The sequence below is a fragment of the Rhinichthys klamathensis genome, unplaced genomic scaffold (genome assembly GCF_029890125.1).
Source record: "Rhinichthys klamathensis goyatoka isolate OS25496 unplaced genomic scaffold, OSU_Roscu_1.1 h1tg000001l_1, whole genome shotgun sequence".
NCBI classification, from domain to species: domain Eukaryota; kingdom Metazoa; phylum Chordata; class Actinopteri; order Cypriniformes; family Leuciscidae; genus Rhinichthys; species Rhinichthys klamathensis.
In genome coordinates this window covers 7,165,393-7,182,265 of record NW_026606555.1, presented here as the reverse complement: position 1 = coordinate 7,182,265, position 16,873 = coordinate 7,165,393, and the positions used below count along the sequence as shown (strand labels likewise).

Sequence of the window (16,873 nt, the reverse complement as noted above, 5' to 3'; positions counted from 1 at the left end):
TGAGCGCACGAGTTTCTTAATTTGTGATTTGTAGAATAGGATTTGTGCACGTGCACCTGCAATTTGAGTAGGTGTAACTGTTGTGTTTGTGGAAGATAAAAAAAAGTCTACAAGTTTGCAACTCTTAAAACATTTCTCTCTCTGTGACTTCAAATTTACTGTTACAGATGTGTGGCTATTCTCTACAACTACAAATTCCACTTTCACAGGCGTTCAGTAGTTTTGCACCAAAAATATCTTCATACTAAATGAAGTTCCGGTTAAAAATGTTCCCCTCAGAAAGTCCCTGCTGGCGAGGTAGTCCCAGAGATGGTCTTATATATTAGTGCGTTGGTCTTGTGAATAAATGTTATATATTTGATGTTATATCGCTAGTAAAGGTGAAGTAGGACTGCATTGTTTGTGGAATGTGCTTTACTGCGGAAAAAAAATTAGAATATCTCTATTAGCTGCAAAGTACTAGTCACTGCAGGGCGCAAAAAAACCCTACATTTAAAGATTACACTAAAAACTTAATAACCCTCTGGGGACCAAGGTGTTTTTGGGGTCCTTGAGATGTTTTGACATGCCCTGACATTTGTGCTTTTTTCAGTTGCTTATAAACATATTACTGGCACAGGTGAAATTACACTCTATTTAGCACAAACAGGGCTACCATAATATGTAAGCAACATGTATGTACATGTTTGTATTTTTGAGAGAATATTGTTTATGCATGTTTATTGATAAAACTAAAAATTAAAGTTTCTGAAATAAGGCCACAAAACACATACCAAATATGTGTCCACAAGACTTTTGACTAATGGAAGTTGTGGCCTAGAGTATTTGCTTCAAAATGATCTGAAAATCATCCTTTCTAATCATTCACATAACACCATAGATTGCTTTAAATTGTGAAAAACATTTTTTTGTTTGAAAGGCAATATGCGAATGGGCGTGAACGGCCCAACCCCCTCATGTATAATTAGGTGATTCTCACCTGAGAAGACAAAGATGCATTCATTTCATTCAGGTGTGTCACAAAAAATAATGCAAGGAAAATATATATACATATATATACACACACAAACATATATATATATATATATATATATATATAAATAATCAAAATATAAATGAAAGTCAAAAGCACATTTTTAGTCATACCTGGAAACAAATCCTGTTCAAATAGGTTATATGGGCCATTCAATAGAATTGGTTCAAAGTTAGAGTTGGAAACATCTTGAAAAGAAAATGGTCTTTTTCCATAAATCTCTTATAAAGTATTATTTTTTAAAGTATGCGAATACATTTTTTATTATACATATTTCAAAGTTAAGGATTCATTATTTTGATATAGCCTAGCTGGAACAAACACTATAACAGTTGATAAGTTTATTTTTGACAAAACATACTATATATTTAACATATGAGCAGAAACTGCTAACAAAAGCTTATTTGATGTCTATTTTAGAGTTAAAACTTTATAATCGATCCTAAACTAGTCAAACACACACACACACAGAAACATGATTCAAATTTAAACAGTAGGCTATTTTTGCGTTTACAGACACTAAACGTTATTCTATATCGCGATTAGAACAAAGCACAAGAATAAAACACTTACAGTTCAGCTCGCTCCTCGAAGTGAAAATAAACCAGCACTTGTTCTGAGGTAGGTAAATGTCCCAGGATTATTCCTCACAGCCGCGCCAAACGACAGTACATTAATCTGACTAAATAAAGTGTGTTTACAGATTTTGTATGGGCGTTTTACATGTCTCAATGTGTTGCTTCAGGTCATTAGCGTTTGAATAGCGCGCGCTCTCCGTGGGCGTGTCACATTAGGAAAATAATGAGCTGAGAGAACGATAATGAGAATGGGTGACACATCTCTCTTTTTATATAGATTACTAGGGGTGTAACGATACACAAACCTGACGATTCGGTTCATCCCACGGTTTTGAGGTCTCGGTTCGGTTCGGTTCATTTCGGTGGGGTGGGGGGGTTTAGAAAGCTAAAATTGCTTTTATTTTTTATTAAACAGTGCTTTAATGAACAAATTGTGTCCTTGTCTTTAAATTAATTCAATTACAAGTAAACGTTTCTCAAGAATAACAAAATTATCTGCTAATGCTGTAAACTACAGCCCTTACTTGGACATTACTATAACATTAAAGCTTAACAACAGAGCCTAGACTTTTAGCCTAAATGATATAATAATAATCAACACTCAAATAACAAATTGTATGAAAACTGCACATAAGGCAATTTTTGCATTAACATGTTTTTACTCTAATTTGTTATTGTTATATAATAATTTACACAGTTGCTGTTATTTTCATGACAACTATTTTAAACATACATTAAATAATCAAGATATCATAAACAGGTTAAGTAAAATATAATATATAGGCTAATATATAGCATTTATTTAGTGAAAGAGTTAGTAAACCAGCAAGCTGTGGACACTGAATGACTTGCCTGAGGTAAATATAAAGCTATGTGAAAAACTAAGCGTTTTATTGACGTATTTCCGCTGTTGAAACACTGATTGAGTGTTTACACACAGTTATGATGCCTTTCAGTAAGTATACTGTATCTTTCAACATACCTTCGGGTGTCCATTCATGTTTATTCTGTAACTGAGGAAGAGATGATCGCGCTCCGCGCTGCCGCATGCATACAGTGATATCTGTCACGCCACATCTAAGAGCGCCAAAACGGCATTTATTGTTTGCATTTCGTGATCAAATAGACATAATTTGAAAGATTACACCTTGCTTATTATCAAAAGTAACAAAACACTGAGCTTATTGCGATTATATGTGGTTAATGGTGGTTAGGCAATAGCCCTGTATTCGTTGTGTACACATAACACATGAGGTGCAATGAGCCGGGGCTGGGCGGGGCCGCAGGGGGCGGGGCGTGTTCGGTTCGCCATGAGAGTATCGCGATACGTATCGTGGGTGGTGTATCGCGGTTTTTCGGTTCGGTTCAAATATCGTTACACCCCTATAGATTACATAAACAGGGAATATTTATTTTAGTTTTAAATTAGATAATTTAAAAGTACAAACTTAAATGATCATAAACATATATTGCTCATGTCTGGGTGAATAGTATTAGCTGAGTTTTTTTTAAGTTTAGAGACGTGCTCCAGAAAAAAAGTTCACGGACACGGAGAGGCAGAACGCACACCCTGTTTATTTTCTTTATTTTACAAAAGCACAATATTTTATTTCGATTGTAGGTGGGCACATAAAAAAGTAGACATTTAACAGTTTTTTAAAATATGTTTCATAACTCTGTATGACCAGAAATGATGGAGTAGTTTAAGTCTATTTTTCTGCTATGTGAAAAAAATCTGCCAAAATGCACGGGTGCGTTCTTGGTCCCCAGAGGGTTAATCATTAAAATTATATGTATTTTTTTTTACCATCATTCATTAAAAACCATTATATCATCATCACTAGGCACACAGCATTGACACAGCACTTCGTTTTATTTAAATTTAACAACATACAATATAACACATAATATTTATAAAATTATTCATTTAGTCTTTATTCATTAAAATGCATAATATCAGTATTATATCATATGTATACATGCAGTTATAATAGTTATTACAACTCAAGTCTTATCACAACTGGTAAAACCTGAAAGCCAAATAAAGAAAACGTCAGTATTTTTTACTTTCTTTAGACAATATAAAATACCCTTCAATATTACTATTAAATACTATGGTAATGCCGCAAATGAGTCTTACCTGTCGTGACATTCCCTTCTCTATCTTCTCTTATGAAATAACATTTTTATCATAGTAAAATCTACATATCGTTGCCAACAAAAGTATTAAGCATAAAACATGTTGAATATTAGCGAACAGGCTGCCGATTATGTAAATAAGGTGTTTCCTCACAAAAGTGGTTTATTCAGTGTAGTGAAGCCTCTTCTCTATTGACATCATTCATAAAAAACAACCTCTGCTCTCCTTTCCTGTGTACCAGCGTTAGCTTTAGCCATTACGCTTTTTTGGCTAAAGGTTGCAGGCATGTCATCTAGTGGCTTTGGTAGTACTTTTTCAAAGTTCGGGGGTGGGACTTGGGCGCTGAAGATGCTGATTAGTTGAGTTCATGCAGCATTTTGATTGGTTGACTCCCCGCAGCATTTTATTTCAACCACCATTTTCAAAAGTCTGTTGCGGTGCGTGCAGTAAGAGTTGTTTGCTATTCGAATCAACAATAGGCGCTTTCGCACCGGGTAGTTCTAGGAACTTAGTTCTAGGAACTAGTCACCAGGGTGGTTTCCCGAGAACTAATGGTTCCCCTAGTAGGTCCCGCCAGTAGGAACTCTGAAGTGACGTAAGCCGCGCTTGTTGTCGTGACTTTTATTTTGACGGCGCGGCAGACCTTTATTTTGACTCTGCTGAGAACGCCAGCCAGAGCCACACAGTGCTCGCATTCTCAGTGTTCAGTAGTTTACGATCTGTTTAACAGTCCTGTCTAATACATTATTAGATATAACTATTATACATAGAAAGTAGACAGTAATGAAAAGTTATTAGCGTATGCTAGGTGGTTGATGTCCAGTGTTGCTAGCTGAGCAGAAATACATAATCATGTTTTGCTTTGTCCCCTCAAAGTTGCGTTGGATTTTCTCCTCCGCGTAAAGATTAAGGGGCCCATTTATCACTGTTTTCCATGTTCGTGGAGTTCGTTTCTGGAGTAAATATATAGGCTATAGTCTGTGTGTTTACACAGCCTTTTTAAAAATGGTGGCTGCTGGAGATTCACGTGTTCGTTCGGCCAATCAGCTTACACTAACGGCACGGATAGTTCCTATAGTGCAGGTTTAGACCCTACTCTGAAGTGGGAGCTAAATTTGTTCCCCGCAAGAGTTCCTAGAACTAAAATCGTTCCTAGTTCCTGCGGTGCGAACACACCGACATCCGGGTACTTCCGCCAATAGTTCTAGGTTCCTAGGTGTGAAAGCTAATGGACTTTAAAAAATACGACAGATGGGCCGACGACGAGGTTAAGGCTTAATTTAGCTTAAATTCAGAGGATGAAATCCAACGGGAACTGCAAAGTAGCGGGCAGTCCTAGTCACCATTAGTCACCGGACTAATTTGCCTAATCTTCACGTTACTTTAGAACGTGATGCAAACGCAGACAGAAACGGGTCTGGGGGAAAAAAGTTCCTGGGACAAATTGCATGCATTAAAAAAATGCATTAAGTGCATGTTATCTGAAATAAATGTTGCCTGTGTGTTTCAGGCACTACCCTAAAACATCCTTCACCATAGTGGCTGATACACCAGAGAACCTTCGTCTCAAGCAGCAGAGCAAGATGCAGAGTCACGTAAGTGTCCATTCACAAAGCCCGGTCACTTTTTCTCCCTCTCCTATATCCCTTTTTACTTCCAGTTCTCGTCTTTTTTCCGCTCTTGACTCGTGTAACATTCATCCAGTGGGAAAATGTCCGTGCAAGTTTCAGATATAGTGTCTTGAGTAAAGAATGTATCCAATGTTTGGTAGAGAGTTTGTCACATTCAGTTGTTGTTTTAGTAGGGCTGGGTATCGAGTACTTTTAAGGTACGGCCTTGATACTATCGAGTATTGAAACATTGCTTGTCGTTCAGTACCAAATTTTGATACGTAAAGGGTTAATCTCGTACACGTTAGTGACGTATGCGGCATGATTGGCTGTGGCGAGACATCAAGGAAAAACAATAAAATGGGTTTAGTTCTTATATTTGTATAAATTAGGGCTGCACGATTAATTGCAACGAAACCGCAATGCGATTTGCGATTATTTTATGCGCAGCTTGTCAGTGCAGTGCGGCTGATCGGTAGTAAATGCTGCTTCATCTGAACGCCAGAGGGCACTCTCACGCAGACACGTCTAATGTGCCCCGCCGCAGAAGTACATCATTTCAGTAAATCCCTATCGGGCATCATCGCTGTAGCTGAATAAACGGATTTAAACCCTTAGAATAAGGCAGTCGTGTATTTATAAGTCATGTTTAATCAACAATCAGTGTAAGAAGCCACATCATCTAACAGAAGGATGCTCAACTGTTGTTATGAAGTGAGTTTGCAGTAAAGCATGATATTAAATGTTGTCTTTTGTTGGACAGGAGTCTTGAAACATGTTTGAAAAGATGTTTGACGTGTGTTGCTTTTTCAAATGCACACTATAAATGACTCAAACTCACAGTGCTTTCAGATTGAGCAGCGTTTAAGAGCCTCACATCAATGACAAGCTACGCATAAAAAACAATCGCAGCCTTTGTGATTTCAAAATCGCGATAAGCCAAATCGGTTTAAAGTGCGACTAAATGGAAATTGCGATTAATTGTGCAGCCCTAAATTAAATGGTGTATAATTACATTTTTAGAAGATATGAGACGTTTCCTGCTTCCTTTTTTGACATTACTTTAATCCCTCGCCATAGCAAAAACCATTTGAGATATTTTTTGACGCACATTTTAGCGTCTTTAATGTATTTTCATCATGTTGAAAAAGTTTGGTGGGAATAAAATAAACAAATTAAGAGGAGTGGGTAAAAATTCAGCAGCTTCCTGTTGGTCGGAGCTAATGACTGTAAATTAGAAAGTTGTTCGGCCCGATGAGATCTATATGTTTTATATTATTACATGCAAGCATCTTTGATTTATGGACCAAGTTTTCGGACCCCATTCAAGGGGGCACTGTTGAGCCCCCCCTGCCACGCCCGGGTACCAGCTTCAGCCCGGCCCTGATGGCTGCGGGTTCTTATCTGTGTGCAAAGTTTCAAGAGTTTAGAGCAAGTTAAGGGCTCCAAAAGTGCCAGAGAAGCAAAAAATAAAATAAATATAGCTGCGAGCAGCGATGATGGGCCCAAGCCGCTTGCACCGCCACCCCGGTGCCTTTAGGGTAACTGTGCCCGACGGATGCTTGACAAATTTAAACACAATTAAACTTAAACAAGGGTTAAACTCTTGTTACTGTAACAGACACCAAGCCACACACACACACACACACACACACAGAGAGAGAGTGAGACTGATGGAGTGAGGTGGAGGGGAAGGACAGACAGAGAACATTTTAAACAAAAAAAAATAATATCCTAAATGTGACAAAGTAGACTTTGATCATGTTTAAATATACATGCAAATGCCGTGTGCAATAAATGGAAATTTGCTAATTTTAAAACATTGTTTAACAGCAAAAAAAGATTTATCCAACCACATTTATACATAGTATAAAACACTAGATGGCACAATATACCTATTTTTAATAGACACTGTTTCATTTTTTGACATGCCTTTTATCCCTCGCCATAGCAAAACCGTTTGATATATTCAATATTCTTTCACAATTTAGCATATTTAATGTATTTTCATCATGTTGAAAAAGTTTGGTTGGAATAAAATAAACCACTTAAGAGGAGTGGGTAAAAATGTAGAGGCTGATTTTGCAAAACATCCACATTGTTTATGGACCAAGTTAATTTAATTAATAAACTAATTATATAAAACTTTTGTCAATGCACTACAATTAAACTGGTTATATGCCTTTACTTTATTAATAAAACTTATTTAAAAAATACAAGGCGTAAGACATTTATTTTCCTTTTTAATGCAGGCCAAACCACACAGCAGTGAAATGGTTAATCTAGCCCCCCTCCCCCTACACACACACACACACACACACACACACACACACACACACACACACACACACACACACACACACACACACACACACACACACACACAGACAGACACAGACACACACACACACACACACAGACACAGGGACGTAGGCACAGAGAGAGAGAGAAAATGACCATATTCAAACCAAAATATCTGACTTCCTGTTGGTCGGAGCTAATGACTGTAAATTAGAAAGTTTTACGGCTCGATGAGAACAATATACTTACCGAGTTTTGTTACTGTAGAAAAAACTAACTTTTGTCAAAAGCATTTGGAAAGTGACAACACTTCCTACTGCCAATTGGTGGCCCTATAACTTTGACTCACAATAGTTGCACCCATCTGATCGGCCTCTTACCACGAACACACTGCTGAAGTTTCATCAAGATCAGTTAATGTATGCAAAAGTTATAATACTTAGTGTTTCTCTTTTCTCGCTATAAATTTGTTTCCTCGCCATGGCCAAACCGTTCGAGATATCAAAAATCCGTCCGCAATTTAGCATCCTCAATGTCTTGAATTCACGCTGACCGAGTTTGTTGGCAATTGAATGAATTGCCTTGGAGAAGTATTTCAAATTCCAGAGCAAGCGTTCTCCAAACAACCCATAATAGCCGACTTCCTGTTGGGCTGGTGTAAAACTTGACAGAGGGAAAGTTGTTCGGCCCGATGAGATCTATGTGTGTACTGAGTTTCATATTAATTCATGCAAGCATGTTTGATCTATGGACCAAGTTTTCGGACCCCGTTCAAGGGGCCACTGTTGAGCCCCCCTGCCACGCCCGGGTACCAGCTTCAGCCCGGCCCTGATGGCCGTGGGTTCTGACCTGTGTGCAAAGTTTCAAGAGTTTTTGACCACGTTAAGGGCCCCAAAAGCCCCTGAAACCTCGAAAAACATTATAAAAGCAATAGACAAATCCCCCACACCCCACACACATACAGAGACGAAGAGACGCAGAGACAGAGAGAGAGGGAGGGAGAAAATTCTCCTGAAAATCACATTCAAACCAAAATATCTGACTTCCTGTTGTCGGAGCTAATGACTGTAAATTAGAAAGTTGTCCGGCTCGAGGAGAACAATATACATACTGATTTTTGTTACTGTAGGTAAAACTAATACCCCATTTTTGACTAAAGGTGGCGCTACTGAGCCCCTCACCACGCCCGTTTCTGAAACTTTGCACATGTCTACTAGCTAATAAATGTAACGTGTCTGTCGAGTTTCATGCAATTTCTAGCTTGCTAAGAGTCTCAAAAGCATCAAAAAAGAATTATTAAAGTTTGATGCGTTGCCACGGCAAGAGTATTTAAGATATCAATAACCCTTTCACAGGTTTACATCGGCCGTGTGTTTACATTATACACATAAAGTTTTAAGCAAATCGGGTAAAAATCAGAGGGTGATTTCGAAACATTTAGAAAGGGACACACTTCCTGCTGCCTGTTGGTGGTGCTATAACTTTGACACACAATAGTCACATCCATGTGATCGGCCTCTTACAGCGAACACACTGCTGAAGTTTCATTAAGATCAGTCAATGTATGCAGAAGTTATAACACACTTCCTGTTTCTCTTTCCGCGCCTTAATTTCGTTTCCTCGCCACGGCCAAACCGTTCGAGATATCAAAAATCTGCTGGCAATTTTTCATCCTCCAGGTCTTGTCTTCACGCTGACCAAGTTTCGTGGCATTTGGATGAATTCTCTAGGAGAAGTACTTTAAATTCCATTGCATGCGTTTTCCAAACAACCCTCAATAGGCGACTTCCTGTTGGGCTGGGGTAAAAAGTAAGAGTACGAAAGTTGTTCGTCCCGATGAGATCTATATGTGTACCGAGTTTCATATTATTACATGCAAGCGTGTTTGATTTATGGACCAAGTTTTCGGACCCCGTTCAAGGGGGCACTGTTGAGCCCCCCTGCCACGCCCGGGTACCAGCTTCAGCCCGGCCCTGATGGCCGCGGGTTCTGACCCGTGTGCAAAGTTTCAAGAGTTTTCGAGCACGTTAAGAGCCCCAAAAGTGCCCGAATAATCGTAAGAAAAATAATAAAAATATAGCTGCGAGTAGCGATTGCGGGCCCAAGCCGGTGGCACCGCCCCTGTTGCCTTTAGTTAAAATTAAAGGCACCGGGGTGGCGGTGCCACTGGCTTGAGCCCTCCATCGCTGCTCGCAGCTATATATATATATATATACAACCCCAAGTCAGAAAAGGTTGGGACATTTTGTAAAATGCAATAAAATCAAAAATCTGTTATTTGTTCATTCTTTTTAACCTTTTTTTTTTAACTGACAAAAGTACAAAGAAAAGTTTTCCAAAGTTTTCACTGACCAACATAATTGTATTTTGTAAATATGAACACATTTTGATTTTGATGGCTGCAACACACCCCCAAAAAGTTGGGACAGAGACATGTTTACCACTGTGTCACATCCCCTTTCCTTTTAATTACACTTTTTAATCATTTGGGAGTTGAGGATACTAATTGTTGGAGTTTTGCTAGTGGAATATTTGCCCAATCTTGTCTGATACAAGACAGCCGCTCAACAGTCTGTGGTCATCATTGCCTGATTCTCCTTTTCATGATGGGTCATACATTTTCCATAAGAGACATATCTGGACTGCAGTAAACAGGCAGGCACATCCCTTCTATGATGCAGAGTGTCTAGAAACCACTCAGTTGTAGCACGTGCAGAATGAGGCCTGGCATTGTCTTGCTTCCCAGGAAAGATGTCATCTTGATGGGAGTTTGTCTCTGTATAATCCAAATATATGCCTCCATGTCAATGGTCAAGTCAAGTCAAGTCACATTTATTTATATAGCGCTTTTCACAATACAGATTGCATCAAAGCAGCTTCACAGTGATAACATGAAAGTAGTACAACACAGTTCAATAATATTGTTGAATATTAAATATCCCCAACTAAGCAAGCCAAAAGCAAGGCGACAGTGGCAAGGAACCAAAACTCCATCAGATTGGATGGAGAAAAAAACCTTGGGAGAACCCAGGCTAGTCAGGGGCCAGTTCTCCTCTGGCTAACAATCATAGGGTTTTAAAGAAGCTTTACAGTAAGTGCATATCAGGAAGTACCTGGAAAAATACATTTAGTTAATCATGTAATATTAAGGGGACAACATATCGCCGGCGTTGAGTCGTCTCTTCACAGGCGTTGAGTCGTCTCTTCAGGCGTTGGTCTTCTCATCACAGGCGTTGGGGCATCCGAAATCCCCGTGAGAGGCAGGATACAAAACTGGAGCCTACGAACGCCATTTTTCTCAGGACAAGCGTCCCGAGATAACAGCAGAAAGGCAGATGGGAAATAATTAGCATAGCTGATGTTCATAATGATTTCCATTACACGGGAGTAGGTGTTAGAAAACCATAATCTCACAACTCTCCGCAACCCAAACTCTCCGCAACCCAACCGCAACCATACGGACCGACCCGTTTGTCTATAAGGCTGTCGAGCCCCACTGGTGCGTTAAGCAGTTTCAGTGGCAAACGGTTCCGTAGGCATAGCAGAGGACTAAAAGGTAAGCATTATGTGAATGCTTGACTAAAGAGACGCGTCTTTAGTCTAGTTTTAAACTGTGTCAGCGAGTCAGAGCATCGGACCGTATCGGGAAGGCTATTCCAGAGTTTTGGAGCTAAATGTGAGAACGCCCTCCCTCCTTTCGTGGACTTTGATTTCCTAGGAATGACCAGAAGCCTCGAATTTAGTGATCTTAAAGAACGCGTTGGATTGTAGGGCGAAAGAAGGTCCGTTAAGTACATAGGAGCTAAACCATTCAGGGCTTTATAGGTCAGTAGTAGTACTTTGTAATTGATACGGAACTTAATAGGTAACCAGTGTAGAGATGATAAAATCGGTGTTATATGATCATATTTTCTTGATCTAGTAAGAACTCTAGCGGCTGCATTTTGCACTAACTGTAGCTTGTTTATTGAGGATGCAGGACAACCAGCTAATAAAGCATTACAGTAATCTAGTCTCGAGGTCATGAATGCATGAACTAACTTTTCTGCATCAGAGACTGATAGCATGTTACGTAATTTAGCAATGTTTCTAAGGTGGAAAAAGGCAGTTCTTGTAACAGATGAAATATGATTTTCGAAAGACAAGTTGTGGTCTAGTATAACACCCAGGTCTTTTACTGTAGTGGAAAAAGTAACAGGACATCCTTCTATATTAAAGTCGTATTTTAAGAGGTTTTGTGTGTAGTTTTTTGGACCAATAAGTAATACCTCCGTTTTATCTGAATTTAATAGCAGGAAATTACGCGTCATCCAGTATTTTATATCTTTGAGACATTCTGTCAATTTAGATGAGTTAGTGTTTTCATCTGGTCGTGATGAAATATATAATTGAGTGTCATCAGCATAACAGTGGAAATTAATTCCATGTTTTCTTATAATATTACCAAGTGGCAGCATATATATTGAGAATAGCAGAGGGCCTAACACCGATCCTTGCGGTACTCCATAGTCTACTGACGTTAACTTTGATTTTCCCCCGTGTAAAGAGACAAAATGATAACGGTCAGATAAGTACGATCTAAACCAGCTTAATGCCTGTCCGTGAACACCAGTGTAGGTTTGTAGTCGATCCAAGAGTATTTTATGATCTATAGTGTCGAACGCGGCGCTAAGATCAAGTAGGACTAGTATTGAGATACAGCCTTGATTCGAAGCTAAGAGTAGATCATTTGTAATTTTAACTAGCGCAGTTTCTGTGCTATGATGCGGTCTGAATCCTGACTGAAATTTTTCATAGATATCATTTTCTTGCAAAAAAGAGCACAGTTGAGCGGACACAACTTTTTCTAGTATTTTGGACATAAATGGAAGATTTGAAATGGGTCTGTAATTTGCTAGGTTATTTTGATCTAATTGCGGTTTCTTAATAAGAGGTTTTATAACTGCCAACTTGAATATTTTTGGAACATGACCTAAAGATAAAGACGAGTTAATAATATTGAGAAGAGGCTCTTCCACTACAGGTAACACTTCTTTCAGTAGTTTAGTGGGTATTGGATCTAATGAACATGTTGTTGGTTTAGATGCAATAATAAGTTTATTTAGCTCTTCCTGTCCTATAGTTGTAAAGCGGTGTAGTTGTTCCAGAGGGGCCATAGTTGAGGCTGAATCACAAGACACCATAGAGGATTGTACATTTATAATTGTGTTTCGAATACTTTCTATTTTCTTATTGAAATAATTCGGTACCTTCACAACAATGGTACCTTCACAACAATGCAAGTTACCCATACCGTTTGCAATGATGCACCTCAATACCAGGACAGAAGTTTGCTTTTGAACCTGTCGCTGGTGAATGTCTGGTTGGTCCCTTTCGTCTTTGGGACTGAGAACTCGATTCCATTCCCCCCCAAAAACAAGCTGAAACATGGATTCATCTGACCACAGCAGACATTTCCACTTTCTTCTAGACCATCTGAGATGAGCTCAGGCCCAGAGAACTCGCCGGCATCTCCACATAGAACTGATGTAAAGCTTTCTCTTTGCGTAACAGAGATTTAAGTGGCATTTCTTGATGCAGCGTCAGACTGTGTTCAGTGAAAATGGTTTTCCAAATTACTCCTGAGGCTGTATTTGACAGAGTAGCATGATGGTATCTTGTGCAATGCCATCTGAGGGCTCAAAGGTCACGCACATTCAACAGAGGTCTACTGCCTTACCCAACACAGACTGAGATTTCTCTGGATTCCCTGAATCTTGTTACAATATTATGTATGGAAGATGATGAAAGGCATAAATGCTTTGCAATCTTGCATTGAGAAATGTGATTTTTTTAATTGTTTGACAATTCTCTCAAGATATTTGGCACAAAGTGATGAGCCATGACCCATCTTTGCTTAAAAAGACTGAGAAGCACTTTTACACCCAAACATGATACCCTCAACTATTACCAATTCACCTGCTCATTGTGGACTGTTTCAAAATAGTTGGATAATCTAATTTGGATAATCTTTTCACTTTTATTTGGTCTCTGTCCCAACTTTTTTGGGGTGTGTTGCAGCCATCAAAATCAAAATTTGTTAATATTTACAAAATACAATTATGTTGGTCAATGAAAACATTGGAAAATGTTTCTTTGTACTTTTGTCAGCTAATAAAAGGTTAAATAGAATGAACAAATCACAGATTCTTGATTTTATTGCATTTTACAAAATGTCCCAACTTTTTCTGATTTGGTTTTATATATATATATATATATATATATATATATATATATATATATATATATATAATAATTGCTCTTTCTGATTTTTATCTTGTTTTTCATAAATGTATTTTACAACAATACAAAGAGCAATGTGTAACGTTTTACCAGATTTAGTGCTACACTTATTGTCTCTTATTTGTTCCCCACTAAATAATGTTTTTTTTTCACTAAATGTTCAGATTTTATTCAATTATTGTGCACTTGTGATTTTTCTTGACTAAATTTTACTGCTGAGTTACCCACTAATCTAGTTTATAATAGAATTTCTGTCATAGTTTTTTTTTGATTTGTTGTTTTTCTTTATAATGAAGTTGTCTGTATTAAGTAGATTGTGTTTAACACAAACGAGTGATTATCAGTTCAACACACAGTTATAGAAATTCTACTTGATTTTTTTTTTAAAACTGCGCTGGTATCAGATCGGTATCGGTCGATACTCAGAATTTTTGGTATCGTATCGGTTCAGAAAAAATGGTATCGGGACATCCCTAATATTTTCTGGTATATCTAAGTTACGGAGGAGCTCTGTTGACATAGGCTTAGCTAACGTTAGCTTGATGAATTGAGTCATTGAACACAGCAGGAGAGAATGCGACGTTAGCCAGCTAGCTAAAGCTCCGGTGGAAAATTTAATTGTTAGCTAACGCTACGGAGGCCATAATATTTTTGACTCATGGCTGAAGTTAAGTTTCTCCAGCTCTCCCCAGGTTGGCTAAAAACGCATCTCAAAATGCATCAGATTGATGCTTTAAAATATGGTCTCAGTATATTTTCCTGCTTTTTTGTCCTTAGCCAATCACATGCCTGGATAGCCGACCCCAGGGGGTTAAATGAGGATATCTCAAATTTGCAAACTAATAGACAATGCTATTTTTTGTATCCAAATATTTTTTAAATGTGATAAACAAACATACAAAAAAAAAACATGTAAATCTCTCATGGTACATTGCTATTCTTGTTACTTTACTAGAGCACCATCACAATTTCAGAAGCACCCTCAGTGATTTGATTTGGAACCGAGCCTGACCCCTAAACAGACATTTTTCTTTTAAATTTTAGTGTGTATTTTGTGGATTGTAAAGGTTTTATAGGTTCTTGTATAGGTTTGTTTCTGTTGACCCTTATGTTTGCATTGTTCAGAGTTTTGCATTACTCTTATCTGTATGACCAAAAATTCCTGAGTATTTTAAGTTAAATGCAAGTGATCGTGCTGGTGCCTGTATGTCATGCAGTAAGTGCACTCTCCACACAAACACTTGAATATGCGCCTAATAATAGCACACATTTATCTAGGTTAGCATTAGAGCAAGCAGACTTGTAAATTTGCTACTACTTACATTTCAAGTGATAAGCCATATTTGAGGTCGATGAATGTTAGGCGAATGTTTGGATTTCCTGCCATTAACGATCTGTCTGTTACATCCTGCTTGATTTCGCCACTTCCTGTGGATTTTTTTCTTCTTCTTGCGACTAAGTAATAGTCGACCAAGCCTCTTCTAGTCGATATTTATATTAGGGACAATAAATTGATGCATCGCGATTCGTGGATCGATTTCAATATTTTCCTACTGCATCGTTATTCTCTCTTGAATCGATTATGAGCTTAGTTTTTAACAGCAGATGGTGCTCTAGGCTAGTTTTTCATGCAAATGCTTTTAAACCATTCAAGTGCGACAAGATAAAAGATAACACACTACTTGTGAATGTCCTAAAACACACGACGCACAGAAAGATGCTCGCCAGTATCGTGTGCACATACAGCTCATCAGAATCGAGTTGTCTCTTGCGCTTGAATGAACAATAACACACACATTTATGCCAAAATGTCCGTTTTGTTTGTATGCTCATAAGAGCAGTCTTAAATTAGTTAAATAAAGTCTTAAAGCAACGTGTAAAGGGCACAGGTAAATATGACCTATGGGTTTATGTGAGGATTGTTTTAAGTTCACTTAAATTCAAAGTTGTTATATTTTTTGACGCTTAATAAATGTTTAAAATTTGGGGAAAAAACTATTTTCATCGAGACATCAGTAGCTGTATTATTATCAGTTATACTGGCCTTCATTCATAAAAAGAATTAAAGAAAGAAAGTATTTAAAATGTACTGTCTTTATGTTGTTTCTACATTAATCTGGAGATTAACTGTGAAATTATTACATTATAAAATATTAAAAATTTCACGATTAATCACAGAAAAAATTTGTGATTAATCTAGTTAATCACAAATATATATATATACATTATATACACTAATATATATATATATTCAGTATATATCATTTTTGAAGAATCACACCATTGCATACAAAAAGAGGAAGTGAAACGCTTAACAGCAACCAGTTTGAAATAACTTCTTTCTATGAACTTGTATGATATTATTGATCTGCCTTACTTCAGGTGGACGATGATGCAATTTTCTTCTAGAAACAAACTTGTATTATTTTCATGTTATCACTGTGAAGCTGCTTTGATACAATCTGTATTGTAAAAAGCGCTATATAAATAAAGGTGACTTGACTTGACTATGAACTGATGATGCTTCTCATCACATAAATTATAATATTTTACAGTATTCTAAACAGTGATAAAGGCTATGTTTATTGGTATTACATTATAAAAATACATTATCATTATGAAAATATTCAGCAACAACAGTGATGTATTTGTCCATATTAGGGATTTCCTGAAACGTTGTAAGTTTTACTATGAGTCTCACTTGTGGACTTATGTGCGAGGGCAGCCTCCGGCAAACACAGAGTGTATTTTGAATATTTGAAAATGTTTGGTATGAATTCAGCTCCTTGAAATTCGGGTTGTAAAATTCAGGTTTTTATTATTCAGGTTGTTGATTTCAGGTCGTGAAATTCAGGTCTCAATATTAAAGATGCTAAATTCGAGTTCAAGGGTGACATCCGGTAACGCATGATTTATGCCTATTCCTATT

General features: G+C 37.7%; 1 protein-coding gene across 1 annotated transcript in view; it reads left to right on the top strand.

Moving 5' to 3' along the window:
• The window catches only part of LOC130089890 (LIM and SH3 domain protein 1-like), an 89,866-nt gene that overhangs the window by 48,275 nt on the left and 24,718 nt on the right, over window positions 1-16,873 (top strand). The window contains exon 3 of the mRNA XM_056257508.1: window positions 5,262-5,346. Coding sequence (XP_056113483.1) covers window positions 5,262-5,346 — 85 coding nt within the window. The remainder of the gene's footprint in view (window positions 1-5,261; window positions 5,347-16,873) is intronic.